This window comes from Haemaphysalis longicornis, unplaced genomic scaffold (assembly GCF_048455015.1).
Source record: "Haemaphysalis longicornis isolate Haplotype H1 unplaced genomic scaffold, Haemaphysalis longicornis Haplotype H1 scaffold_9, whole genome shotgun sequence".
In the NCBI taxonomy this organism is placed as follows: Eukaryota; Metazoa; Arthropoda; class Arachnida; order Ixodida; family Ixodidae; genus Haemaphysalis; species Haemaphysalis longicornis.
This window is the reverse complement of record NW_027526460.1, coordinates 2,457,300-2,483,875: the sequence shown is the minus strand read 5'-3', so window position 1 is coordinate 2,483,875 and position 26,576 is coordinate 2,457,300. Positions and strand designations below refer to the sequence as shown.

At 51.2% G+C, this 26,576-nt stretch overlaps 2 protein-coding genes across 8 annotated transcripts in view; one reads left to right on the top strand and one right to left on the bottom strand.

Moving 5' to 3' along the window:
• The window catches only part of LOC144152612 (E3 ubiquitin-protein ligase SHPRH), a 1,006,539-nt gene that overhangs the window by 653,389 nt on the left and 326,574 nt on the right, over positions 1 to 26,576 (bottom strand). The window lies entirely within an intron of this gene.
• LOC144153605 (uncharacterized) overlaps positions 18,856 to 26,576 on the top strand; it is a 36,110-nt gene continuing 28,389 nt past the window's right edge. For 2 of the 4 annotated variants that reach the window (XM_077685252.1, XM_077685250.1), the window contains exons 1-4: positions 18,856 to 19,015; positions 19,217 to 19,366; positions 19,980 to 20,306; positions 21,911 to 22,234. In XM_077685252.1, coding sequence (XP_077541378.1) covers positions 18,964 to 19,015; positions 19,217 to 19,366; positions 19,980 to 20,306; positions 21,911 to 22,234 — 853 coding nt within the window. In that variant the 5' untranslated portion in view covers positions 18,856 to 18,963. The remainder of the gene's footprint in view (positions 19,016 to 19,216; positions 19,367 to 19,979; positions 20,307 to 21,910; positions 22,235 to 26,576) is intronic. The other 2 variants (XM_077685254.1, XM_077685253.1) reach the window with 2 other exon arrangements.

Genomic DNA, 26,576 nt, shown 5'->3' with positions numbered 1-26,576 from the left:
ATTCCGTGTGCAAATAAAATACGGAGCTGCTCCGGATCAGTTCTGAGCAGTCCAAAAGAGCAATAAAAGAGCCCTCTAACTTAGTCCACAGCTACACCAACTCACTTTCATGCATCTAATTCATCTCTTTACCGGTGCTCATATGGCGCATTTGCAACCACTACTGCTACGAGTTGAGGATACCAAACAAACGCAGTGGCAACAACACCCACGATCCAATGCGGACGCGACCGGGTACCTTAGAGCCACGCCATCATATACGCAATAGCCTCCTTAAGGGATTTCCCCGTGGAGACCGTACTGGCTGGCCCCTTTCTCAATTGGGAGATATCTCCTCGAAACTGCCATCAGCGGCGTAACCAGGAGACCCGCACGTCCGCGCAATATCGTGCTCACATACATAATGTGCTCCCGTAAACCGCAATTTTCTGACGCGTTTGCTTGGCACTTACGGCACAGAGAATTAAGGCCGAACAGAGAGCGAGAGCAGAGAAGGAGCTGAGCCGTATTTCCATGATTCATTTAAGAACGTGTCACTCGCTCGACAGCGAAGATGATCGCGGGAAAACGGGTGGCCCGCTCCTTAAGAGGCGACGCTCACTTTTATCGCGCCTCGCACGGCGGAAGGAAGTGGCGCCGCTTCCTAATTCCATTAGCGAAAACACTTTAATTCTGCTTGCGGGGAGTGGGTTCGCGCGCTCGCGGCCGGGGCTTAAGTTATTTACCGTTTCGCTCCGCTGTCTTACGGGACAAATGAAGCCTCCTCCCTGCTCTGCATATTCCGCCCATCTCTTCATCCTCATCTTACTCTCCTCCGCGGCCATGTCGCTCGCTCCAACATTTCGGAGGGAGCTCAGTTGCAGAAACACTCGAGCCGGGCTTGTTGGAGAAATGCGTCGCGCAGTGGACAACCTTGCGCCTTTCGGCGACTCGCGCGTGGACCGGGGCTCCATTTGGCCGGTCGTGACAGCGCGGCGCCCAGCTATATGGTGTGCGTATCACGCCTTCGGGGCACGTGACCGATGCACGGCGAATGCTAAGGCCGTTCTCCGCGTGAAGAAAAGGGACAAAAAGTTTTCCTCTCTTTTTCTATCCCATCCTCTCCTCGAGATCCCTCCTCCCTTTGGAAACGCCCTCCCTCTCGCCGCTTCGTTCAAGTTATCGCTGCGAGGCCGTGGAAGATCCACTTCTTAATTGCGCAAACAGACACACGCACGCGCACACACAAGGCAAGCTTCTTCGCATCTCGCCCTAGCTGGGCCCAGTCGTCGCGCACTCTCGACACGCGGCGTAAACTGTGGCAGAGCAATTTGAATAACGCGCTCCGAGTGGTCCGGAGTACGCAGCGCGGCAACGCCTCGGCGATGCGAAGGGAAATAGCCGCGCTGGCTGTATAACCCGCCAGGGAACGCGAAGCGATGCCGAGGACGGAAGAGGTTGCGGCGATTCGTGCGCACGTGCACCCCGCGCGGATCGTCGGAGGAGAAGCCATAAAACAGCGCTGAGCTGAGGTGGACCGAACGCTTCGGCGAAATAAAGTGTCGTCCGCTCGGAGGAGGGAAACGCTGGCACCGAGCCGAGGGGAAGGGGGAGGAAAAGTGTCGCTTAAAGCGCCGAGAACACCGCCAGTGCGCGCCCACTCTTTAGTAGTACTGCAGGGAGGGGAAAAAGTGCCGAGGAAAAAGACGACAACGCGGGGGGAGAAAGGGTTGCTAATCCCGTCTCTCCGGGAGTTTGAATCCGAGCAGAGGGCTCTTACTCACGCGGCAGGGCGAAGGAAACCTAAAACGTGTCATTTGCATAATAGGACATTAATTCCGAGCAAGAGAAGACGGGCCCAGTCCGCGAAACCCGCGGGATTTGCCGCCCCGAACGAGCATCGGCGACACGCAGGCTTCGCTCTCTCTCGAGCCTGAGGCTCTTATTCCGCCGTTCCCCTTCTCTAAGCGCGCTCCTTGAAAACAGGCGGGAACTGCGCAGTACGCTCGAAGCCACTGCAAATAGGAAGTAGTGTATACCTACACTGGTCCAAGGTGAAAACACTCACGTAATTTAGAAACAGGGCTCCCTGCCCCGCTCATCTTCCTGTTTTTGTATTTCTTGCGGAAATAAAGAACAGAGACTTTGAGGGTTTAAAATCATCTTGCGGAATGCCCACGGAACTAAGCTGTTTGAGACACTCTTGGTACGAGCTATACGATGGGGTGTGCGCTGACGACGTTTTCTTCTATCAGCCGACACTCGAAGCACTCCATAGTCGACAAGTCTCGAAACTGCGCGCGCACAACGTCTGCTTATTTTCTAACCAAACGATTCCCCGTCGGGTGGCGGCGAGCAACAGGTTCAAAAGCTGGAACTCGGAATCAAGAGATAACAGGAGTTCACGAGATTGGCTCCACGCTTCTCGCTCTTTCACTTCTCTTCTCGTACAACGCCCTGCTCCGTGATTGCATAACGAGCCTTTCGCGGAGAGTCTGTTTGCTTTCCCCTGTTGCTCGGCTCCTCGCTTCGCCCTGCTTCAGTCGGCGGAAACGCGAAGCACTGCCGAACAACCTGCCCGAGGCGACGTCTTTAAGCCCGGCTCCTCCTCTGCGGGGAAGTGTTGGTGCTTTCATTTCAATGGGTTCCGCTTCCCGGCGGCGAGGCTCTCCTGATCATACCGATTCACTCCTCTTCGTCCTGTACTCCCGTGTTTCCCGAAGGAGATAAACGCAGGAAGGGAACATTATACTTGAGGAGGAGGAGGCAGGGCTAAGACAAAAGCCACCGCCTGCGTTGTCGGCTTTAACTCCTGATTCATCGCCTGTAAAGAGGGCCGCACACCCACACACGTCCAAAGAGCAAGCGCGCCGTAAGGAAGCCACGTCCTCTCTTCGTTGTCTTCCATCTGGTGTTTGCACCTTGCATCGTCTTGCTTTTGCCTGGACTTTTTTTTTTTATTTACCAGTTTTCAATTTAGCGGCACAGCCAGCGGCTGTTTGCGTTTCGCGCGCAATGAAACGCCCTTTGGTACGTCATACTCATTTCAACGTATAAAGCCGATGCGATCTCAGGCCGCCAAATGTGCGTGTATATCGAATAGCGCACGAGGTGGAAGCGTCAGTGCCCTCATCGCAGGCATTGACACGTTGCAGACCACTATAGCGTGTGGATCGAGCCTTGTATACAAAAGATACGGCCGTCATACCGAGCGCGCGTCGAAAAAGCGGCAAGAGAAAAGAATAACAGGGGGGGATAAACCTGCCGCACCACGGCCCTCGAGCCAAGTGTTTTCATTGTGCCGGCTCTGCGTCAAAAAGCAACACCCTTTTCTCCGCCGAGCATAAAATCCGGATAAAAGCAAATCAGGAGAGGGCGAAAACAAAGTTTTGCCTTCGATGTGTGTGTGTACGGGTGGAGGGTATCAATCGCAATATGCCCCATTCATCCCCTCGGGCAATTGCGTGTGCCCGAAGAAAGAAATTCGAGCGAAAAAAGAAATACACAAGTGTTCTTGAACGTACAGTGCATTCGGAGATCAAGGGTGCTACAGCATCGCCAGCTGCCCCCAATGTTGTTAGATGTATAAACGTTGGTTGCACCCCGGGGCCAACAAGAGTTACTCGGGGCGATCCTTACCCCGCACCTCACCAGATGTCTCGTAGCCAAAGGAGGTGCAGCTATCTTGAAGGAAAAACAAGTTCTTTGGAGCGAACTTGTGCGCCCCTGACAACTCATAGAATACACAGGCGACAAAACAGCAGTCAATAGAGTGACGTGTGCAGGCGAGTGTCGGTGAATCGAATGACGCGGTGGCTGCCCTGGCAGTATTTATCTTAAGGCGCGGTTGTTTCTCCAAACGTCGAATTACAACGAGAACACTGGAGATTAAAAAAGATTATTCTAGGCTAATGACGTCAGGGCCAAATACTCTCCCCATCAAAACAAGATAGCGCTATTCAGAGGAAAGGAAAAGACACATGCGCTTTGCTTTAAACACTGATAACACAGCCAGGCGCCGCGGAATGGCAAAAACAAAACAGAAGTATTCAAACCGAATGCATGGTTCGCGGCAATGTATACCAGTTGCGAAACTCCGCATAGCTTCCATGAATTAAACGCTGTCCGCGGATGGCCCCCCTCCGCTGGGGCAAACAGGGGCGAGAACGGGGCAAGTTGGCCGCCTTGCCGCCTGCCGGCAGAGAGTTGAAGCAGTACTCAAGTGCTTGTGGCACTTTTTCTAATTTTAAAAGCAAGCTTTATTTTTGTTAAGTTATGTCATTCCGCAAGTGTTTAGCAGGGTCCAGTCCTTGTCCCCTATAGGCGCCACGCGCGAACACTTGTCCCTCAGCTTCAACTGAGCAGGAGGCTAGCGCGGCCCGGATTCTGAAGCGCAGTTTCGCAAATGCTGTACACTGAGGAGCTCTGGGGCCCAACAAATGCGCCGGCTTTCCTGCCTTATTGGAGCATAGTTTTCCCCGCTTTCCTTGCGAATTACTCTAGCAGCGCAAGAGGGAAGTTTGGTTGTACAGTGCAAACAGAAACCATTTCTCCAGATGTCGCTCGCTGGCCTCGCACTTTTCCAGATTTCTCACCCAAAACTTGATCGCAATGCGAGGCATAAAGGAAACACCAAACGGGAACACCAAGTTTCGAGAGAGCCATCGCATAACAGTGCGGGGACACGGAAGAAGGGGGGGTGGAAAGCCGAGGCAGGTCCCGCGAGAGACCTCTGGGCGAGTTTTGGTGGGCGCCTGCGTGCCAGCTTCTCGAAATTTATTAATGTGCATTCATTAGATGCCTTCCAAGTCCTCCCCGGGGACTGGCCCACCACCGGTGCATACGGGCTCCGATTCTGAAACGGGAGTCGGAGAGGAGAAGGGTTCGGTCGGTGAGCAACGCAAGAAATCAGCCGTGCCGGATATTAGGCGAACGGTTGGTTGGACGATGCCAAACCACCACCGGCACGAGCAAAGGCGACGCCCAGTTTGCCGGCAAGATTGAGCGCGAGCGGCTGCTGCCGGGTGGCGGCCGGAACGGAGCGCGTTTGTTTGACTTTGCGCGCGAGTATGAGGGGGTGCCACTCGTACATAACCCGTGGAGGGGGCCAGTTTTGTCGTCAATTAAGCTAATGAGCGAGAAAAGGGGCGAAAAGTTGGAAACGGATGGCTGCGCGACTTTCTTCTTTTCACCGAGTTCCCCTTTATTCCGCGCGACTGGCGCGGCGCTCCTGTGAACGCTATACGCTCCCGCACAAACGCAGCCGCCGGTCGAAGGCTAATGAATCGCGTTTCGTTTCATCTTTGCCTCTCGCAAGGAACTCCGTTCCGACCCGGACTTTCCGCCATTCGGCTCTTTTTACGCGCGTTAAGCGCCAGGCCTCACAAAGAGAATAGAAATGCGTATCGCCGTCTGGGGTGCGTTCCTGATTAGTGGGGAGCATTGAGGAAGCAGCAGGCGCGGCGTTGAGATATACGCGTCGACATTGATTCGAAAAGTTCCTTCACTTGATGGCACGCTGAAAGACGAGAAATCTTTTCCGATGAGAGCCAACAAGAACAGCGTCGTGTGTTTGAACTTTAGAACAAAACCTGGTTGTGAGGACGTTTTCACTGGTAGAAGGCCTTTTTATTCCGGGCTGCGGCGACAAAGAAAAAATGGCTCCTCTGTTAAGCCAGATCACTTCCCGTGATATCGGCACACGTTAAAATGCTTAATCGCTTCAATTTAGCTCGTAATTACTTGGTCCTTTTGTTCAACCGATCTTGTTTTAACTAGAAAAAAACAGGGGTGTTTATCACGTTCCTCTTTTTACTCAGATGCATGCCGTAATAGGAAAGAGAGAGAGAAAAAAACAGGTTAAGTGCCTCCAAGCGGACGGCACTTTGGTAATAACGGGGTTGGACGGGGGCCCGAATGGCCGAACAGAGTGCACGAAATGAAAAAAAAGGGGGTGTCGTTCTATCGCATAGCAACTGTTTCGCCAACCATTTACCACCGGGAGCAACAAGAGCAAAGCCGGTTTCACATCAGGCGTGCTGTTTTAACCAACACTTCTTTTTCGTATTCCACCTCCACAGCGTGTGCTTTTGTTGCGCATAATGCTTCGGGGGGCGGCCAAGCGGCTCTGCTCTCTTAACCATCTCATTCCCGCATTTCCGCCCAAATGCATCGTCATTAGGAGAGCGCGTCTGATTGCGCGTAAGGAGCTCGCGCGCGCGCGAATCATTTCCCCGCAGCGTTGCGCGCCGGATTCAACGCGAGCATGGCAGTCACGCGATGCTCGGCATCGCCTATTATGCCAAATGGCCGCACCTATATTTAGCCGCTCCGCGTACACCACGAGCTAACCGAGCTGAACGAGCGCACAGTCGCAAAACGCTGCGCGTTGTTTGAAGGCGCCTGGAAAGGAGTCGCTGACTGTGCGCGTGCCGGGGGCTTCCCCGCGCTGCGCTGAGCCGTGAACCGAAGTGGATTATAAGGGGGCGGGTGGGATGAAGACGCTAAACAAAGTCTACGCAGCACGCCTTCAGGTGAGCGCGGAAGGAGCGAGAAAGCGTGCGTGATTTTGCTCATCGGGGCGTCATGAGGGGTAATGAACACTCGGGAGTTGTGTTTGGGCATTTGCGGGCTTCCGCGTTTTGAGGTGAAGATTAAATTCTCTTTCGTTTATTGCAGCCTTTTTGCAGAGGTCATAACTTCGATTGCATGTTAAAGCGAAATCTTCAAGTGCTCCGTTCTGTACGGCAAACCATCGCTGTTGTTGTTGTTGTTGTTAATTGTGGCTGTCCGCTCAACGAAACATAAAGGAAACGTAAAAGAAAGCGTAAAAAAAACGCGTGTGTGATCCGATGAGACTTGAACGCGGGTCTCCATAGCAGCCCGTGTGTACGAGATTTCGGCGCACGTTAAAGATCCCCAGGTGGTCAAAATTAATCCGGAGCCCTCCCCAACGGCACGCCTCATCGCCTGTGTTGCGTCGGCGCGTTAAACCCTACAATCAATCAATCAATCAATCAATCAATCAAATCAATCTCCATAGCAGCGGTCCAATGCGCTACGACTGTGCTATCTCCGCACTTTTTTTCTTTAATGCATAAAAATTTTAGAAAAATTCAGACATGGCAATCAACACGCAATATAAAAAATTTGCTCCAATCCCCGCTGTGAAGGTGGTTGGAAAGCAAAGCTGTAAACGACACGCACAACAATTGCCCATGCGAAGTAACATGAATTCTCACACGTGGCTCTACAAAGAGTGAAACCAGAGATTCTGCCAGCCCTAACCTGGGATTCGTGGGGGCGGCGTCCCGAACGCAGCAGCGTCGGTCATGGCCCTGCTCGAGCGGCGGACACCCCCGCTCAAGCCCGGCCGTGCGTAGGCGTGCATCGGAAGAAAGAAAACGGAGAGGAGCGTTTTTCGAAGGGTGAGGAGGAGGGCGGCACGCGCGGCTACTGCGTCATCTCTCTCACTGCCTACCCGTCACTCTTGTTTCATGTGTTGCCTCCACTGATCTCCACTTAGTTGCTGGATGGCGCTTCGCCGCTGTCGCGGCCGGGCGCGCGCACGGCCACCGGAAGTTCAACGGCTCGTCCCGGAAGTAGGGAGTCTGCTACGCTTCTCAAGCGCTGATAATCGTCCCCATTGGCGCATTTTGGCATTTTGTTCTTACTTTATTGCATTTTGGCTATACAGATCGCGTTCAGATCGCATCTTATGCTATACCGAAACATGCGACGTTAATATGAAGCAGAATTTAATTGCGAAGGAGAACGAAAATGTAACTTGGGTCTTGGTTTGAGAGGAGACGACGCAGCTCTAACGGGATTTATGCTAGAAATTTATGCTAGGGATTTATGCTAGAAAGAAAACAACGTGGGCACGGCGTCAGGCTGTAGCCGAGTTTGTGCGCCCGTTCTGTCAAAACAGTTGTCAGTAAAGTGGTCACTGCAGAGCCTGCTGCCTGGGGGTGGAGCCCATTTGTCCCTTCTCAATACCCTAGTTACACGGGCACAGTTAACCACGGTTAAGCGAACCGCGGTTAGACAAAACCGCAGTTTGCTACGTTACACGACAGACGAAACTGCGGTTACGTCGCTAACCATGGTTAACGCAAACTCAGCTTGGCCACCTCAGTTTGGTCACGCTAACCGCAGTTTCCGCAGCCGCAGTGCTCAAAATCGCACTAGTCAGTTCGGACGCAAGTGGCGGCGCATCAGCGGAAGCGAAAAAAAAAATCACCTGGCGTTCGGAAGAGACGAAGGTTCTCAAACAGCGGGTGCCCCAAAGCTGTCCCCAAGACGCGCTTGCGTTCTTTTCACCGCTGTCGCAATCAGCGCGACTGCCCGTCAGCAGCGGCTCGTTTCCCGATCCGCCCGATCAACTACGACAAAAGCCATGCTAAATTTGTAAATTCCGCGCGTCGTTCGCCAAAACTGGATATAGCAGGCAATCCTGAAGCGTTTTCAGCACTCGGAAACGATCGGCGCGCGTCGGCCGTGCCTGCAAACACGCCGGCGCGCCTTCCCCGAACCGGCCCAGACCACGGCAGCAACAGCTTATCGCCGCCCTTCGAAATCAATCTGATCGCGGAAAAGAACTTCCACTTGCGAGAAAATGGATGTTAGTGCGGTGAAAAATTGTGCTATGTGGATTGTAATTCGCAGTTGTAAAGGTAGCGGCGGTCAAATATGTATACCGCGATGCTAAGCGGAAAGTTCCCAACCCCGAGCAGACCTAAGCAAACCAAGCCAGTTGCGAGCTGTTGGGGAAGCCCCTCTCCTAGCCGCGCGCGAGTGCGTTGCGTTTGGGTCAGAAGCGACTGCTTTAACGATACTTTTTTTGTCTACACAGGTTATCTTAATGTTTTTTTATCGTGAATTTATTTGTGTGGTAATTTTTTTTGTTACGCTCACAATCAAGTGACCGCGGTCACCAAACTTGCAATTTCGCGTGTAACTGCCAAAAACGCAGTTTGCGATAACCGCGGTTACTTTCGCCGTGTAACTAGCGTATAAGTTCGCCACCCAACGCCGGTATAAATCCGGCTTAGAGGGAGGGAATCTGCCTAACAAGAGCTAGCCGCAGCTTAAAAACGACACTGATATGACATTTGCGTTTCGCTGCGTATCACGCACGTCGTACAGAATATTGTAATACTTCCAAGTGGAACGTCTTCCCAGACGACTACTCTGGTCTGCTTGTGCAGTTGACGGCGCAACAAGCAGGAATTTTTAGCGGAATGCGTGCGAAATCAGCCCATGTGTAGCATGCGCTATGCTGGAACGGCCCGACTTCCGGGACGAGCGCTCGAACTTCCGGCGGCCGTGCGCCGGAGAGCTCGAAGCGCCATCCAGCAACTCTGGTGGAGATCAGTGGTTGCCTCCAAAAAGCGCCCTCCCCAGCCGCTCCCGAGCCGCTGAATCAAAACCACCGTCTGTCTCCCCGTCTCCACGTGTGGGCATAGCTTAGTCGCCAAGACGACGGGCTCTCGCTCCGCTTCTCTTCGGGCCCAGGTTCGGTCCCTGGCGGTGCCTGTAGTTTTTATTTAGCCTGGTTGGGAGTTTCTTGTGGGACGAATTAAACCATTGGCTGCTAGGGGTAGAAAGCTTTGCTTTAAAAATAGCAGACAGAAAAGAGTGCGCACGCCAGCTAACAAAGATCGGCACCATTTCAAAACTCGGGCCAGCAGATGCAAGCATCTAAAAGATGCAGCCACTCCGGTGGATCACTCTGCGCCACATAAACGCTCCGCACTAACGCAGCCTGCTCCCGAAAAACACACTTGGTTGGCCTAGGGAATTCCGCATGCCGATCACTCATGCGTCACTTCCACAAGCTAAACAATCCTAGCAGCACAAAAACGTCATATGGCACCAGTAAAGTTAGGTTCGTAGAAGAAGGTGGTTGGTGTCGCCGTGGATGGGTGAAAGTAGCCGACGACGCAGACGCAGGAGGTAGATGATGAAGAAAAAGTCTATTTACACTTATTTACAGACGATGAAGCAAACATAAGACAAAACGAAAACTGGGTTACAATTAAAAGGCGCCGCAGCGCACAAATGGGGGTATCGCGGCACGATAACTGGTGGGGGCGCGGAGGCCAAAAAGGTGCCAAACCGCCGCACGGTTGGCTTAAAGGTGCGTGGTGTCCTGGCGCCCAGAAACCGCCACGGGAGCGAGTCTTCGCGCGACCGCTCGCAGTCGCAGCTCTCGACAAACTCGTTGAAGCATGCGCGAGCAGGGCGCAAGCAATGCCGCCTCCCCACAGCAGCGCACCTGCCAATAAGGGTTTTGACCTCCACTCCCCCCCTGGCCGTCCCCGAAGGTCAGGAGGACAGGAAAGCCTTCCCCGACGCCGCGTAAAAGCCGCCGGCGAGGCCCATACAAAGGGTTGCGACTCGCTGGCGTCGGCGGGGGCCGCCCCAACATTCCGCCACCGGATGGGGAGACACAACAAGGCCACGAGAAGGGAGGGAGGTCATCGTCAAGACGGGGTTCATCGGCGCTGTCATCATTACAGCACCCGATTAACACCTTCAAATGGCAAGAAGCGAATCCGTTGCAAAACGTGCCAGAAAAACGTCGCGTCACAGCACAGAACAAAACAATGGTAATAGTCTACGGCTGATTGCACAAGCGGCAATTGTCTGACCAAGGGATCGACATTCCTTTTTCGCGCAGCCACGTTTTAACTGGAAGCGTTGGCAAATAAAAACGTTTTGGCATTTGGCGGCACGCACATACGCTTGTCACGATCAAAAACACTGTTCTTATGGTCCCGCAGGTATGGCTGGCGATTAACAGGCACCGGGAGCATAGGATGAAGAAAAGTCTTCGTCATTGCTTTTTTTGAAAGGCTAAACAGATACTGCAGGGAAAACCGCGCCGTAAGGAAATGAAAAGCATCTACAACCACCCTTAGGAAACCCCATGGCGGCTTCGTGTTAACCTCACTCGAAAAAACAAGCAGAAAAGGTAAATGGTAACTTATGCGTCTTCTAAGTCTGGTAAGTAAAAGTCCGCCAACTTGTATGAGAAAAACCTAGACCCAAGAAACAAATGCATTAACGCAACACCACCAGACGCCAAAGGAAGAGAAAAATTATCCCTACGCATAGGCTCCCATTTAGATCCCCACACGAAGGTAGCAAAATACTGTGTAGAGCCTTGACTTTCGCCCGCGCACAGTACAGTACCTGAAGCACATAAACAAGCTTTGGTACTAAGAAGGCATTGTAGACTTTTTTTATTTGCGATGGTATGTCCGTTGGCATAAAAATAACCTCTTTACAGGCAACATGGACACCCGTATCTCGAAGGAAGGCAAGAAGGGAGTGGTGGTGGTGGGGGTACCCAGAGCTACCGCTGGAGGTCGGGGGGTCTTCCAGGATGGCGGTCTGTGCCTCTCAGGTGTCGCCTTCTGGCTGAGTTAGGTGAAGGACACGCCCATATTAGGTGGTCCGCATCAGGTTGTTCGGCAGGAGCTGTGCAGAAGGGGCAGGTGTCATCGAACGGGGCATGGTAGCGCGGTGGCCACGCCCGGTTCAAAGCTGGTGAAAGCGCCACTCCTCTTCCCAAACATCTTCCCAAAACCTCCCCCCAGCGAGTAAGTCTACTGGGGAGGTCCGCTCCGGTGGGATGAGGGAACATGAGGCACGACGCAGGTCGTCCTTCCATTGGAGAAAGTTATCTAATGGACCGGTTGTTAACATTGGCATCGGCCGAGGAATAGACTTAAGGTGACAAGCCCTATCCGCTGCAATGTGGGCGGGGAGCGTATTCCGCCGAACCCACAACAGCCGGAGAGGGGAGGGGTACGTGTCTAGTAGTGTGTGGATGTCCTTTGAAATAGTGCAGTTGTTGGATATTCGGCGTAAATCCCCTATCGCCGCCGTGGAGTCCGTATAAAGATGCAGGATGGAACCCACTGGGGCGCGCTGTAGGGCCGGCGTTCATGCCTGTAGGCCATATCGGATGGCTGCGAGCTCCGCCAGTAGAGATGGCAGGGTGCGGATGGTTTGGTAGAGGCAAGTTTGAGAGGCGTCAGGGTAGACGGGACACTGCATCACAGTAGATAAAACACCAACCTGGGCCCCAGCGTCCACGAAGGCCTCTACCACCTCGTACTGGGCCTCAGCCGTCAGTAGTGATCCTCTCGCACGTGCTTTTCCGGTAGACCGAGTGTGATGTCGAGTCAGTGGTCGATTGTCGGTAACCTGGTGATACAGCCATGGTGGCCTGGTTACAGGGCGATCTGTTGAAGCAGGTAGGGAACAGCCCATCTAACTATCTAAGGCCGCTGCTTCCCAACTATCAGCCGTCCAGCAGGTCCTGGCGGCCCTCGAAAAGCAGAACGGGAGCGAAAGCTGCTGGGCGACGCCCTCCCATACGGGGCCGCGGCGTCCAACCCCGTAGCGAGTAGCGAAGGGGTGGTCCGAGTAGGGGTGACGTCGGGATCGACTAGTGGCTACGGCCGGGCGCAATGTACACACTGTGTCTGTTGCAGGCATTCAACAGTCTTTCTTTCTTTCTGTCTTTCTTTCTTCCTTTCTTCCTTCCTTTCTTCCTTTCTTCCTTTCTTCCTTCCTTCCTTCCTTCCTTCCTTCCTACCTTCTACGACAAAAGTACGTCTGTGCATACGGGCTGAGCGACGTTGTTCAACCAGATCGTCAAGCGTGTTCAGCTCAACCTCAGCTTGGAGAGATGGTATCGGGGTAATTCTAGGGAGTCAGGTGATGGTTTGTATTGCCACTCTGTTAATAGCCTCAAGTCGGTCCCACTCCATCGGAGTCATGCACTGGACGTGCGCCTGATAAACCAGTCGAGGCTACAGTACTGACCTCACCAGGAGACGAGCCATCTTGGGGCAGGAGCCACCAGACTTCTGCAAGATGCGTGGCATCAGGTGAAGCACCTGGCCTGCTTTTGGTCGGGCAGATGGAAGCCACATGGCAGCCGACCCAGACGTAGAAATTTCCAACCCTAGCACGCGAAGAGATGTGGCAGTGCGTAGGGGTTGGCTGGAAAGTTGGAGTATGAGGGGAGAAATCGCCAGTTTGCGACGGCCTCAAGCACTGACCACAAGCAGAACGGCCGTTTTGTCCGCTGAAAGTGTCAGTACAGCGTACTGACACCATGTCTGCGTGTCTTGTGTGAAGTGACTATAGCTTGCCCCGCCAATTTGTATAGAAAAAGATATTTTAGTAAGAAAGGTCGGGATGAAAGAGCACAGCTTCTCTGAGAAACAAATATGCTTCGGAGAGTTTCCAGGATAGCCCCGTGGCTGAGATTATCGTAGGCCTTGTGGATGTCCATGGCAGGACTGTCCGCACTTTGTGTGAGCGACCGCCTAGTAACACCACTGACGACAAATGGCCAAGCCCATCCTCTGTACCCAGACGAGGTCTAAACCCAATCTGGGGCGGGTGGTACGCGCACGAGCAAATACAGAAAGTTCTCGCCCCACCCATTCCTGCGAGGCGCGCTTGAATGTGGGGCCCTGAGTTCCTTATTTGGTGAGAAGGCACGCTAAGGTATTCAAGCGGCGTATTGTCCCAACTAATACCCGCAAACTTGGAAGGTTTCGTTCTCCACTTACCAAACTGAAACTCCTTAGTTTTCTTCATTTTCATGGCCACTCCAGACCCTTCACAAAACTTCTTGGTCAATATAAGGGCTTCTTGAACACTACGCTTGTCAGCACAAAAATGGGCGATGTCATCGGCATATACGCAAGAATTTTAACTTCACATGACGCTAAAGAAAACCATGCACTCTTTGGCTCTTTTGTATGCTACGACAAAGAGGCTGTATGTACACTGCAAACAATAGATGAGATAGTGGGCAGCCCTGTCAAGATGATAATTTGATCTGAAGTGGCTTCGAGAGAACGCGATTGACGAGAAGTTGTGTAGTGCAATGTATGTAGCAAAGCTGAATGCCTTAATACAGCACATCACCTACATTAGCAGGTTGCAAAAGTGCGAATAAAAAAATTGCCGCGTATCTGCTTCTTTCGTTGCAAATGTTGTCAAAAGACGATAGTCTCTGTAGACATTTGCCAAGGAAATGACCCCCCTTGCTTTCCCGCTTACCCCTCATGCTGTTCCTGTACCGTCGCGCTCATTCCAAGGTAAACACACTAAAGGTTTGCGCAAGGCGATTTGAATTTACCGCGATCCACTGCTACAGGCCGGGTTCCTCGGTGCCAGTGCTGCAGTACGGCGGAGACGCGCGTGAATGGAGACGGCCGACTAGAAGGTTTATAGAGCTGCGTTGCCATGCTCCACGTGTGTTCCAAGCAGAACGTAGAACCTAGCTAGTGGAACCTTTCGTTCCTGTTGCCGCGTGATTTTTCATATGCCGCCAGGAGGCCGCGGTTTTCTGCAGTAGCTGTAGAATATCATTTGCTATCGAAAAATTAACCATCCAAGAATTTTTAAATAAAGGAACACTGTAAATATCCCTTGTCTAATAATTTCCTGTCTTATATTTGCGTAATGTCTTGTTCTTGTTCAACAAAGTTGACAAGTATGAACATATAAACCGGGCTTACACGTTTACATGTGGCTGTGAGTATATAAGATTATTGCGCAAAACAAAATTTGACTTTGGCCCGGTTTGACAGACAGACGGACAGACAGACGGACAGACCAAAATTTCTGGGTTTAAGTAGCCCAAGAAAGACTATCGTCTTTAAAATGACATACAACACGCATGTATAACACGCCACTTAACACCTGCAATAACAAGGCGACAACAAACATAACGCCCTGAAGTATCCGTACTACAGGAGAGACAGGAAAACCCTACATTCTTGTTGATGAAGACGAAGCATTCCCCAGAGAAGCTGGCGGAGTGTCCAACACAAGTACTATACTGCTCTAAAGAAGCTCTAATGTTGCCGATATTTCCTCATCTCCGCAGAGCTTTGTCTCCTGAATGGCCGCAATGCTTACATCCATCCGTTCAAGGAGGCGCAACGCGGTGCCAGCGAGAGAACAAAAGTAGTTGTCGTCGTTGTTCTTTTCTTGTCGCCGCCTTTCCTCTTCTTTATTACGCGACAAAAAGGAGAGGTTGACGCCATATATGAGCGCCGGCTGCTCTTCATGTAAGGTGAATGTTCTAATAAAGTCCTCGGGACGCACCCGTGGTCGCTGCAAAATTGTGTAAAGGTGAATAGTCAATATGTATGTTGCTTTTCTTATCTTCGTGGAACATGCCCACTTGCTGGATTGGCCACGAATAGGGAGCTTTGAGAGGCTAATGCACCCACTTCATGAAATACACAGAACTATGATTTAGAAATGAAAACGTAGCAGACGAGTGTTTTATTACTTTATTTCCTAACATAAAATAAAGAAATGGTTAACTTTAGTATTCCCAATATTAACAGTAAAACAAACAGTTTAACTATTCCGCATTGTTTTTTTGGCGTTCTAGACTGCTGGCTTTCCTTTTACATCCCTCCAACGACCAATTAAGCAGTATGCATGCACGTACGTACGTAAGTACGTATGTATGTATGTGTGTGTGTATGTGTGTGTGTGTATGTGTATGTATGTATGTATGTATGTATGTATGTATGCATGCATGTATGTGTGTATGTGTGTGTGTGTATGTGTATGTATGTATGTATGTATGCATGTATGCATGTATGTATGTATGTATGTATGTATGTATGTATGTATGTATGTATGTATGTATGTATGTATGTATGTATGTATGTATGTATGTATGTATGTATGTATGTTTTGTTCCGCATCGGCTGCGTGCGCGCGAAGCCGGTGGGGGTTTGACGCGGTGCGCTTGTTACTAGAGAGTTTTAGCTGACCGTTTTTGACGCTCCGCTATGCTCCCGACGTTTCGCTCAGCACAACCGGAGCGTCACCAGCCGAAAGGCTTTTAGCTAAGCGATAACCGTATCTACCTCGACGGGGAATGATTCGCGTGACTGGTCGTTTCGCGTGCGCTTGTAAATCAAAACTTCAGCCTAAAGGAAACATAAGAATTTGTATTTGGTCACCCAAACAAAGCAAAATACCGTGTTTCTTGGCCTCATTTAACCTTTTTTTTATAATGTAGTCGCTGACATAGTATGATTTTTGTAAATAACAATAAAGAAGGCGATAAACCTTGGAATAGCCAAGCCAAGGCTGCCTTTCTCGGCGCTGCATAGAAGCAGCCCCGCGCTTCGGTCGACGTTTTTCGCTTCCGTTCTAAAGATCTTTGAGGTGTGTGGCACCATCGCCTATTCGGAAGCGCTTTCGCACCTTCGTCGCTCGTGTTTCAAATGAAGAAACGAAGTTCGCTGTAGCGCGCTCGCATCGCGGGGGCAGCCATATTAAAATTCCGCACTGTAGCGTAAGCTGCCGCGACGGTCCGCTAAGAGGCTCCCTTCAGCGGAGCGGGGCCCCGCTCCGGTATCTTCGGTAGCGCGCTAGCGCGCCACGCATGCGCAATGGCGCTCCCGCTTGCTATCGGAGCGGAGCGGACCGTCTGAAACGGTCAGCTAAAACTCTCTACTAGCGCACAGCACGACAGCGCGCCCAGATGCTTTTCCACATAGCTTCGGTGCTGGGAGGATAGGGCCACTTGCGTCGAGTGGATCATGGGACTCCGAAATTGCGGCTTGGCCACAACCGCAGGGTCACCAGATTGGTAGAGAAAGCGCCAAAGTTGGCGAATTTCGCTTCTGTTCGGCTATAAAAAATATTTTTTGGCGGATTGGTGAGTTTTGGGCGACTTTTAGGTTCGGGCACGCGCACCAAATTCAAGCAATATTTCAAGCGCTAGAGAGATATCTGTTCGCGTTCGAGGCGTACCTACTGATATTTGGTGCACCGATTACGCGTTGATATCTTGGATCATTGCAACTGGGAATTATAATCTCAACACAGCAACCCGGCGGTGTCTGTACGCATGAAGCCTAATTTACGACACTGGCTTTATTGATTGTGAGTGATTTTGTGTGGGTCATTTTAAACACCCCAAAACACGTGCGATGCCCTTGCTGTATTTCTGCCACAATTGCATCGAGCGGACATCTCTCAGTGAAGACGTTAAAACTGCACTCTTGGAGAGGTGCCGCCGATTAGTAGTAGCTTGAGTCGGATCTTTTTTCAACCGGCTTCCACCGAACCTGGAGATTTTAGGCAACCAGTATTTGCTATACTCCACAAACATTACAAGATTTTCTTTTGACACCTTTCGACAGTCGTTCAAAATTTTTATAGACCCAGCATCCATTCCTGCACTCAAGTCTGAATAGCGCCTTTTGCATGCACATGCGTATAGTCTGTCGGACATATATGTGCCAGAAACATCTCAGAAAATGTTATGTTTCCACGCCTCTTTGAGCTTGCCGTCTACTTTTTATCTTTTACGATATCAAATGCCACCGTACAACGTGTTTTCAGTCAAGTGTCTTTGACAAAAAGTCACCTAACAAGCCGCATGTCAATGAAAGCACTAGAAAGTATTAATGTTACGTTTGGTTTGGCAAGAAGCGGAGAATGTTGTAAATGTTTTGAGCCAAGTAAATAGTTTTTTTCCCGGTTCAAATCTTGTGTTCTGTATGGACCAAGTGGTGTCGCTGAAGGATGTACTTACCTTGATCGGTGTGCTTTTTGACCTTGGCCGTTGCGCCGTTTTTGCCCTCTTGTGTCTGCTGTGTCTTGTGAAGAATCGTGATGAAGGTGTGTCCGGTCCCAGCTGCGGCAGTTTTTGTTTATTTATTTATTTTTTATGGAGGCGAAAGACGAAAATGTCCGTGTACGAGCCCTCCACAACGGCATGCCACATATACCCCAGGTGTTTTAGCTTCCTGGATCTTTACCTGTTACGTAACTACCAGGTGATTTTCCTTCATTCTCAAGAAATTTGAGCTTAAATGAACTTCTCAATCTGTTCTGAAAATTTGGGCGACTTTTTCCCAATTTCGGCGGGATTTATTTTGCGTTGGGCAAGATTTGGGCGAGTTTGACTTGACGAATGGGCGTTTTTTTTTGTTGGAGCACCTGGTAACCCTGCACAACCCTTCCAACGGCCGTTGTCGGCGACGGCGGCGGCTGACACATCGTCACCTGCGCTGCCACGAGAGACTCCTCCTTTTCCCTCCCTCTGTCGTGCTCTCGTGTTCACGTGCCAGAAGAAAGGGGGAAAGCGATGCTAGACATCTCGTTAACATTTTACATAATGTTAGGCCTAGAACAACCGACGAAGGTACCACTGAAGAGCTATTCACAAGGATTGCAATGATTAAACCCATTTAAAAGGCGTAGGTACAGGATCAGAGTAGACGGGATGATGCCAGACTAACGAACGAGTTTATCGAAAAAACGCAACTTTCCCATGAAACGCAAGCTGCGCTTACGTGGGCTTCGTACACGCGTCCTGACTACTATGAGTCCGCCTCTCTTTAGCTCGTTTAAGTCTTTAAATGATGAACCGACGGCCCCAGTTTTCAACACTGCTCCAGAAAGAGCTGTTGCGCTCTTCGATGAAGTTTTCTCCTGGTGTGCACGCACGGCGTGCGGCACGGCCCCCTGCAGATTGAAATGTGAAGCAAAGGGCGCCTACACAGCATCTTCGAGATCGCAAACTTTGCCTTATCTCAGGGCGAGTTTTCCGTAACACGAGCGTAGGCTTATATACGCACTGTACGGCCGAGCTGGAGTTCGCACTAAGCGTCTCGAAAGAAGCGGCTGGAGTCAGATAACGTCTCTATGTGAGCCCGTCTGGTCCGCGTAGTTTCGGTTCGTTTATCGTTATCAAAACGCGCGGAAACTCCGAAAAGAGAACAAAAAAAAAAAGCAACCACAAGTCACGGCAACCCTCGCTATACTTTCGGAAACTCGCTGTTTGCTTCTTGCGCTTGAGCGTTATCTTGGTGTTAAATACAGGCGGGCAGGGTGGTTAGTCTTCAGCAGTCGCTCGCGCGCACGCAAACGGGGCGGGAAGACGCAGTGTCTGGAAACACGATGCTCCTGTCCGTATGGCTCGCTTTACTCGTGCTTCCTTTGGCTAAAACTGGTGAGTACGCGCATGCGGATGGTACAAGTCACTGTATATTGCGAACAATAATGCGCGCTCTGGCGGCTTTTGTGGCGGGGAATGTATACAGTACCCTCCAATAGAAGAGAGCTATCCTGGGCGAGCGATACCCCGCGAGGCAATTCCATACGAGTCCCCAAAAACATTTTACCCCCCAGCGCCTTGTTTGGTCGCTTTCAGACGCAAGCTATGACGAGAGGGACTTTGCCTGCGAACCTGGGGACGCACGAATTCCGACAACATCGGTCTGCGACGGAGTGCTTGATTGCACGAGCGATGCTGACGCTGCCGGCGACGACGGTCTTTCTGATGAAAGCGGGAAGATTTGCGGTGAGAATTTATACCACGTTCTCAGTTGTTCAAACAACGAATCGATGGCTTTTACATATTTTGTATTTTACGGGAAACTTTAGCAGATGCGCGCTGTGGTACGTGTGCCCGGCATTCTGATAAATCCTAAAGGAAACATATACAAACGCTTTCTAAGATTAATTCTACGTATTTCTGTTATGAGGGGTAATTTGGTACGCTTTAGGGGGTTCAGGTGCCGGGAGCAGCCTATGACCACGCCTAATTATTGTTCTGCATCGCAGAATAACAGAATGTTGCCACACACCGATGTGCAACGCATGAATAGCGAGAACTGTAGACCTCAACTACACCTTTTAAGAACTGTTCTATTTTTTAATTAGGCAGAAACCTCTCAGCAGCATGACCCTTGACTGCTGCACGAACTTGGCTGATTCTTGTGCAAAACTTTCTCACCCTCTATAGTGGCGAAGGTGAAAACTCGGTGCGTGCAAAACGCCCCGCTTCAGAAATGGTTTTCCTCGGTCCGTGAAAGGTGCAACCACTGTTCGATATTGTTGAGCGTGCAGAGATCACGTCACATTTCTTTTCAGCCCACTGCTGGCGGACTCATGGTAGTGCGTCTCCCTTTCAGCGCCCGCGCCGTACTTGGAAAGAGGCTTTTCAGTTGTGGCCACCGAAGTGACGAACTCGTCTCTCGTGCTCTCCTGGTCGAAGGTCACAACGAAGGTGACCAACTACTCGCTGGAGCTAGCCGGCTTCTTCGTGACAGGAAGGTCCGAGCCGCACTCGTTCCAGAACACGGTGTCGCGACGCCTGCGCGCGTACCAAGTGCAGTGGCTCAAGCCGTGGACGCAGTACACGCTCATCATGCGGCCGTTCTACACCGAAACCGGGAAACCGCAAAGCTCGTACAAGGTTGGGCGAGCCGCTTCCGTGGCCGCCACGACGCTCCCCTCGGGTGAGTGCTCACGAAGGTTGGCGCAGCAGGAGCTATACGATCTTCGAGGGGTTGGGGATACGCCGGTCACACTTTTTTAGTAATAAATATTTTATGGTTTTTTTGTAGCCGTATATAACGATAAGTATAACTTGGTGTAGAGCACGTTGGTGCATCTTTGGTGAAAACATCGGCTTTGCCCGAAGAGGAACACACAAAGGCTCAGGCAGGAAAAGCGCAACCCCTTAGCTAACGTGTATTGTACAGACCACACATAAAGTAGACCAGCTCAAGGTTACAGGAGGTTATTTGCTCATTCGCGGATATTACAATCATTAAAAAGAGGGGACACAAAGAGTCGACACAAACCATGCCTCGTTAGGGCGGAAAGGTCAATGCGTCGCGCACTCAGCCTGCTCCTACAACGCACCGTGGAGTCGCTTGTGCGCAGCACGTGCTGCGCACAAGCAAAGACAGGGGGCAGTACCTCAGCATCGTTAAAGAGGGATGCACGGGCAGGCCACACAGGGAATGGGCAGGTGTGCACTACCTTGTTGCAAAAACCAGTGGCATGGGGGCCTAGTGTCAGCCATCATATCGTATTTCCGGAACAGTGTAACACTAGAACCACTACGCACTAGCCTCACTAGTGGCACTAACCTGACTAGAGACACTATTTCACTAGATACACTAGCCTCACTAGACAGACTAGCCTTATCAGGTTTAATAAAAAGACAAGCTTTTCTATCAGAACAACTTTCTTGTTTTTTTTTTTTTTTATGGAAAGGTCATTCTGGCGCACAGGGGGATTAATGCAGCCCCCCTTCTACCCTATGTAGGCTTTGCCGCACGCAATGGTATCCGATATACCACCCCAACGTTCCAGTCAACAGAAGGCCTGGGCTGCTTTTTGTACGAAAGCTCCGTTACACCAAGTACAAAGCCATAAAACGGCTCGTAGCGTCAATATGACCTTCAAGCTCAGCGAATGTCAAGCCAGGGCCTTGTGCGGTTGCGCAGTGAAAGCCTGTAATCATTGCTGGTTCATTCCAAGGGGAGTAGTTCACTGCACCTTCCCACAGCGCCAATTCGCCGAGCATGCAGCGTCTGTGTTTTTCTTGCGGTGCAATTGTGTGCGCGTTCACTGCAAGCTCCCGGTGTGAAAACAGAGCTATCGCTCAAAAAACTTGTTTCAACAGCGTCCAACCACGGCGAAATTCTTTTGCACCCTTCGCGCATTTCTTGTTTTTCCCTGCCAGCGGGTCTTGACAAGGCTACTTTTATTCCGCATTTGTTGGCAACCTTCTGTAGAACATGCGAGGCCCTGTCGGGGGTTTGTCCAGAATTTCAATTTTTAGGGATGAAGAAACCCTTCTCGGGAGTGTTGGGGGGCTTTTGGGGGATGTATAAATCCCTGGGCGACGTTTTCGTGGTTGTGTTCTCTTTTGGGGGGTTGTTGAAATTTTTTTTTTTTTTGGGGGGGGGGGGGGGGTGGAAGGGAGGGGGTGTATGAAATCCCCGGGTCCTCTGAACGACATCAAGGCTTTGTGGTCCTCTGCGGATGAAGAAGGGTGAAGATACCGTATGACGAACCATTTTGTGAATCCTGCCTCCTGCCCCCGTAGCGCCAGAGGTACCCGGCCTGGTGTCCGTGCTCTCCGCCCAGCAGCGCAACGTGGCGCTCAGCATCGTGGGTCCGTCGTCCTGGAACAGCGACGCCCTCGCGTTCCGCGTGCGCTGGGAACCGACGGGGCGGGGCCGAGGCTCGCGTGGAGAGCTCGACATGTCCCTGGACGAGGACTGGTCCCCCGAGGAGAACTCGCTCAACGCCACGCTGCCGCTGCAGGGCGGCTGGGACTACCGCGTCTACGTCAGCGCCGTAGGTGCGGGCACTTCGGGAGCCACGCTCGAGGGCCCCGAACTGGAAGTAGAAGTCAGCGTGCCGTTGGGTGAGCCCCGTATGCTGCAGCAGCGGCCTTACTAGCTTAGTGCTCGTACCGTGCAACCAGCCCTCCCTCGAAGTGTCTCGGGAGTGGCAGATTCATTGCCACTGCGCTGATTGGTTACAAACGGCGAAAAGGAACAGAGGGGACATTCACAAGACGAGTGCAATTCGCAGTGTTCTTCGTCATGTCTAGTCGAAATGAATAAGCAGCCCCACCTTAACGACACACACACACTCTCTCTCTAGTTTATCCTTTCACTCCAGCTCTACTTCCCTTCCCCGCACTGAGCTCCCTGCCGAGCTCAGAATATCCCCAGTGCAGTTCCTTTCCTTTTCCTTTCCCGCAAACCACAACTAACAACCAAAGCTGAGAGTGAAAGACTTACGTGTGTTGATTACACCATCCTTTTGCCAGAATTAGTCGGTGTGTGAATTATGGTCCTTTTGGCAGCATAGAATTTAGTGTTATCAAATTGAGTCAACTTCGGAACAATACGGGAGGGGCCCAACGGATGCAAAATATACATTATGATCAGGTTAAACTCGCAATTTGTAGAGACATAGAGTCGTGGCCGGAAGCTGCTGCAGAAACACACACACACACACACACACGCACACACACACACACACACACACACACACACACACACACACACACACACACACACACACACACACACGCACACGCACACACACACACACGCACGCGGACGCACGCACGCACGCACACGCGGACACGCACGCACACGCGGACACGCACACACACGCGCGCACGCACGCACACGCACGGGCACAGCACCACTCTCAACCACTGCGTTCAGCGTTGCCTTGCGCAAAGTATGAAAAGTATGGCCTAAAGAACATTCGTTTCAAGCTGATGCATAGAAACATGGCGCTGTACACGTTGTTGGGCTAGGACAGCGCCCAACAATGGCTTAGACGTAAGATACCTTCAAGAGAATTCGCAACACTTCCGACAAACGTTTTTCCTCTTTCTGCTGCGTCTGGAAGCACTGCGAAAGCTATGGCTATCGCCAGCACAGAGCGGCACTGCGTGATTTGTTTGTCGGAGCAGATACGCTTCCCGTTGTTGGTTTTTTTAGGGGCCAAGCCCCTCAGGGGCTAAAACTGTCGTATTCGCATGTCGTCATCGTAGCCGTCGTCTCATGTAGTCACGGTAATCAAATACCGGGACACTCGTTTACGCCTCGCGCTAGAACGCTTCATGCTTTAAACACACGGGACTTTTACAGCAAATCTGTTTACCTCTACCCCCAACGGTTTCATCTCCGTTGGAAAAAACGCCAAGGTGCCAAGAATACAGCTATACACTTTATGCTTCGCCCCTCCCCATGTTTCACGTTAGTGGAGATGGCCCGTCGTTTTTTTGTTTTTTTTTTAAGACGATAGTCTTTCTTGGGCTACTTAAAACCAGAAATTTTGGCCTGTCTGTATGCCTGTTTGTCTGTCTGTCTATCAGTCTGTGACTCGATTCAGCCACCCGGCTAAACTGAAACAAAATCTGCGCAATAGTCTTACTATATACTCACAGCCAGATCTAAACGTCTATGTCCGGTGTCAATGTTCATACTTGTCAACATTGTTGAACAAGATCAAGACATTACGCAAACATAAGGCAGAACATCAATGCATAAGTGATGCTTGCAGTGTTCCTTTATTAAAAATTCATGGATGCTTGGTTTTGGCGATAGCAAATGATATTTTACATAAATAGTGGAATCTCGATAAACGGAAATCGGTTAAACGGAACTACCGTTTAAATGGAACAAACGCTTCACAATTGGTTGGTTTTGTATTAAGGCAATGTAAAAAAAAGTTTCGTTATCCGGAACTCAAATTTTCCGACCACCGCGTAAACGGAACCGAAAACAGACTCCAAACCGCAACTATTTGGGCAAGCGCCGCGCAATTGCGGTACGCATCACTGTTCCCCCCCTCTCGTCCCGGATATTTTCCGGTTTCCGTCTCCGGCGGTTTCTGATTTTCTCTGACTTTGTACGGCGGTTTCTGACCTTGTGCGGTGTCACATGTGACCTTTCGTCCCGAAACCAGCATATGGTGGCAGCGCAGAAACGACCGCACAATGCACTTGCGTTGTCCAAGAAGATGGAGGTAATCAACAAATTCGAGAGCGGTCGCTTCACCGAAACGGCGCTTGCGATGAAGTACGCCATCCCCAAGCGGCGTCAGGAGGATGGAACGATGATGAATCTATTCTCTCTCCAAACGAAACTCCTGATAAACGGAACATCTTTTCCCGGTCCCTGGAGGTTCCGTTTAACGAGAGTCCACTGTACTGCAGAAAACCGCCGCCTGCTGCTGGCCGCGCTACCTCGTGGCGGCATTTGAGAAATCACACGGCAACAGCAACAAAAGGTTCCACTAGATAGGTTACACGTTCTGCTTGGAACGCACCTGGAGCAGGGCGACGTGGTTCTATAAACGTTGAAGTAGGGTGCCTCGATTCACGCGCGTCTCCGCCGTACTGCACCGTTGGCATCGAGGAACCCGGCCTGTAGCAATGGAAGGCGGGTAAATTTAAATTAACTTGAGCAAACCTTTAGAGTGTTTACCTTTGGAGGAGCGCGACGGAAGAGGAACAGCATGACAGGTGAGCGGGAAAGCATAGGCATTTACTTGGCAAATGTCGACAAAGACTATTGTCTGTTTTCGACATGTGCAACGAAAGGAGCAGATACGCGGCCAATTTTTTTTTTTTGTGTGTGTGTGACTCTTTTTTCTGAAGTGGCTATCGAATGGGTAAATTGTTGGAAGTGAAAGCAAGCCGACCAATAGCCACTGCACCGCTTTAATGACGCAATTCCAGCGCTCGAAGAACGCTAAGACCGGGAAAAGAGAAAAGGGTATAGAGCCGTAATTTTTCGCTGAGGTACTTTGCGACCGCCTCTCTAAAATACTGGGTGTTAACTGCACTCTGCAAGCAATTAAGATTAAGAAAAAAGTTGAAAAAAGCGTTGTAGGGTCCCTTTACGGCCGCAGCACTACACTCTGCAACATTTCTCGCCCCATAATTGTTTACAGCGGGTCTGTATATATGCAGCTAAGGTACCGTGTATTTGCCTGGTTCGTCAGGAAGAGCACAGCGCGCCCTGTTTTTGCCCGCACTCCAATCACATGTGTGGCTAGAGATCTCCTGCGGCTTCCCGAGTACCGAGGTGGCGGTACTGCTCTAGCTGGAGCAAAATTCCAACGCTCCCCGTGTCTTTAAAGCGCTAGGCGTCCCATAGCGTGAGGTGTTTCGGTGTGCACGCTTTCGCTCGCTAGTTCGTTCGTTTGCTTATAGGTCGCTGCTGTGGACTGATGCATCTGCCAATGTGCGCAGCGGCACCCACCAGGGCTGAAAATTGAACCCTGCAAACCGAGCACGGGAGAACGGCACCACATCGTTGGCGTTGCGCAGCTAACAGACAGATTTAGTTGGACATCTGGGCTTTAGCGTATTGAGGGGGAGGGGTTAAAGCAGAGCGTACGCTCGTCGCGACGCGCCTAGCGTTTTCTAGTTGCGTGTGCTAGCGCTTGCGGTGCCATCTGTTGAAACCAATGCGAAGTACCCAAAGCAGCTCATCAGGGAGTGTTTTTTTTTTTTAATTCAATGCGTTAGCTTGGCTCCAATTGCTGGGAAAAACCCTCTTACCTTTCTCCAATCTTTGGCGGAAATACCATATACCCGCCAGTCATGCAACCCCAACATTTTAACACAACAGGCAGTGCTCGGCATACCCATTTTATTCTGCACCGAAATAAGCCGGGTCAGCGCGACAAATGCTGCACACCGTATGCGACGCGCTAAATTAAACAGCAGATAGCCTGGCACGGCGGTTTAGCGATTCACCGGAACTCGGGAGTCGCAACTGAACGAATTATACGAATCATCCCTATTACTCACTTCTCATTTGGGGAGTCCAACCATAAACCGTTCGCACTTCACACACGTAGCGCATGGCTCTCAGCTTACACGCAAGGGTGCCACGATGGCCCAGGAGAAAATTCTTGAATGCCCCAAATGGGGGCCGCCGAGCCGCACAAACACTAAAAAATTAGCAGTGGCTTAGCTCGGCTATGCCAGGATATAAGCAGCGTGAGCCAAGGTTCAGCAATCCAATCCAATCCAATCCAATCCAATCCAATCCAATCCAGTCCAGTCCAGTCCAGTCCGGTCCGGTCCGGTCCGGTCCGGTCCAGTCCAATCCAGTTCAGTCACTACTGTTCGCGCATGCGCAGCACAGCTCTCCAGGAGCCAGGCGAAACGGCTATCAAGAGGCTACGGCGCAGCCTCAGGTCGCGGGTTCGATTCCCGGCCGCGG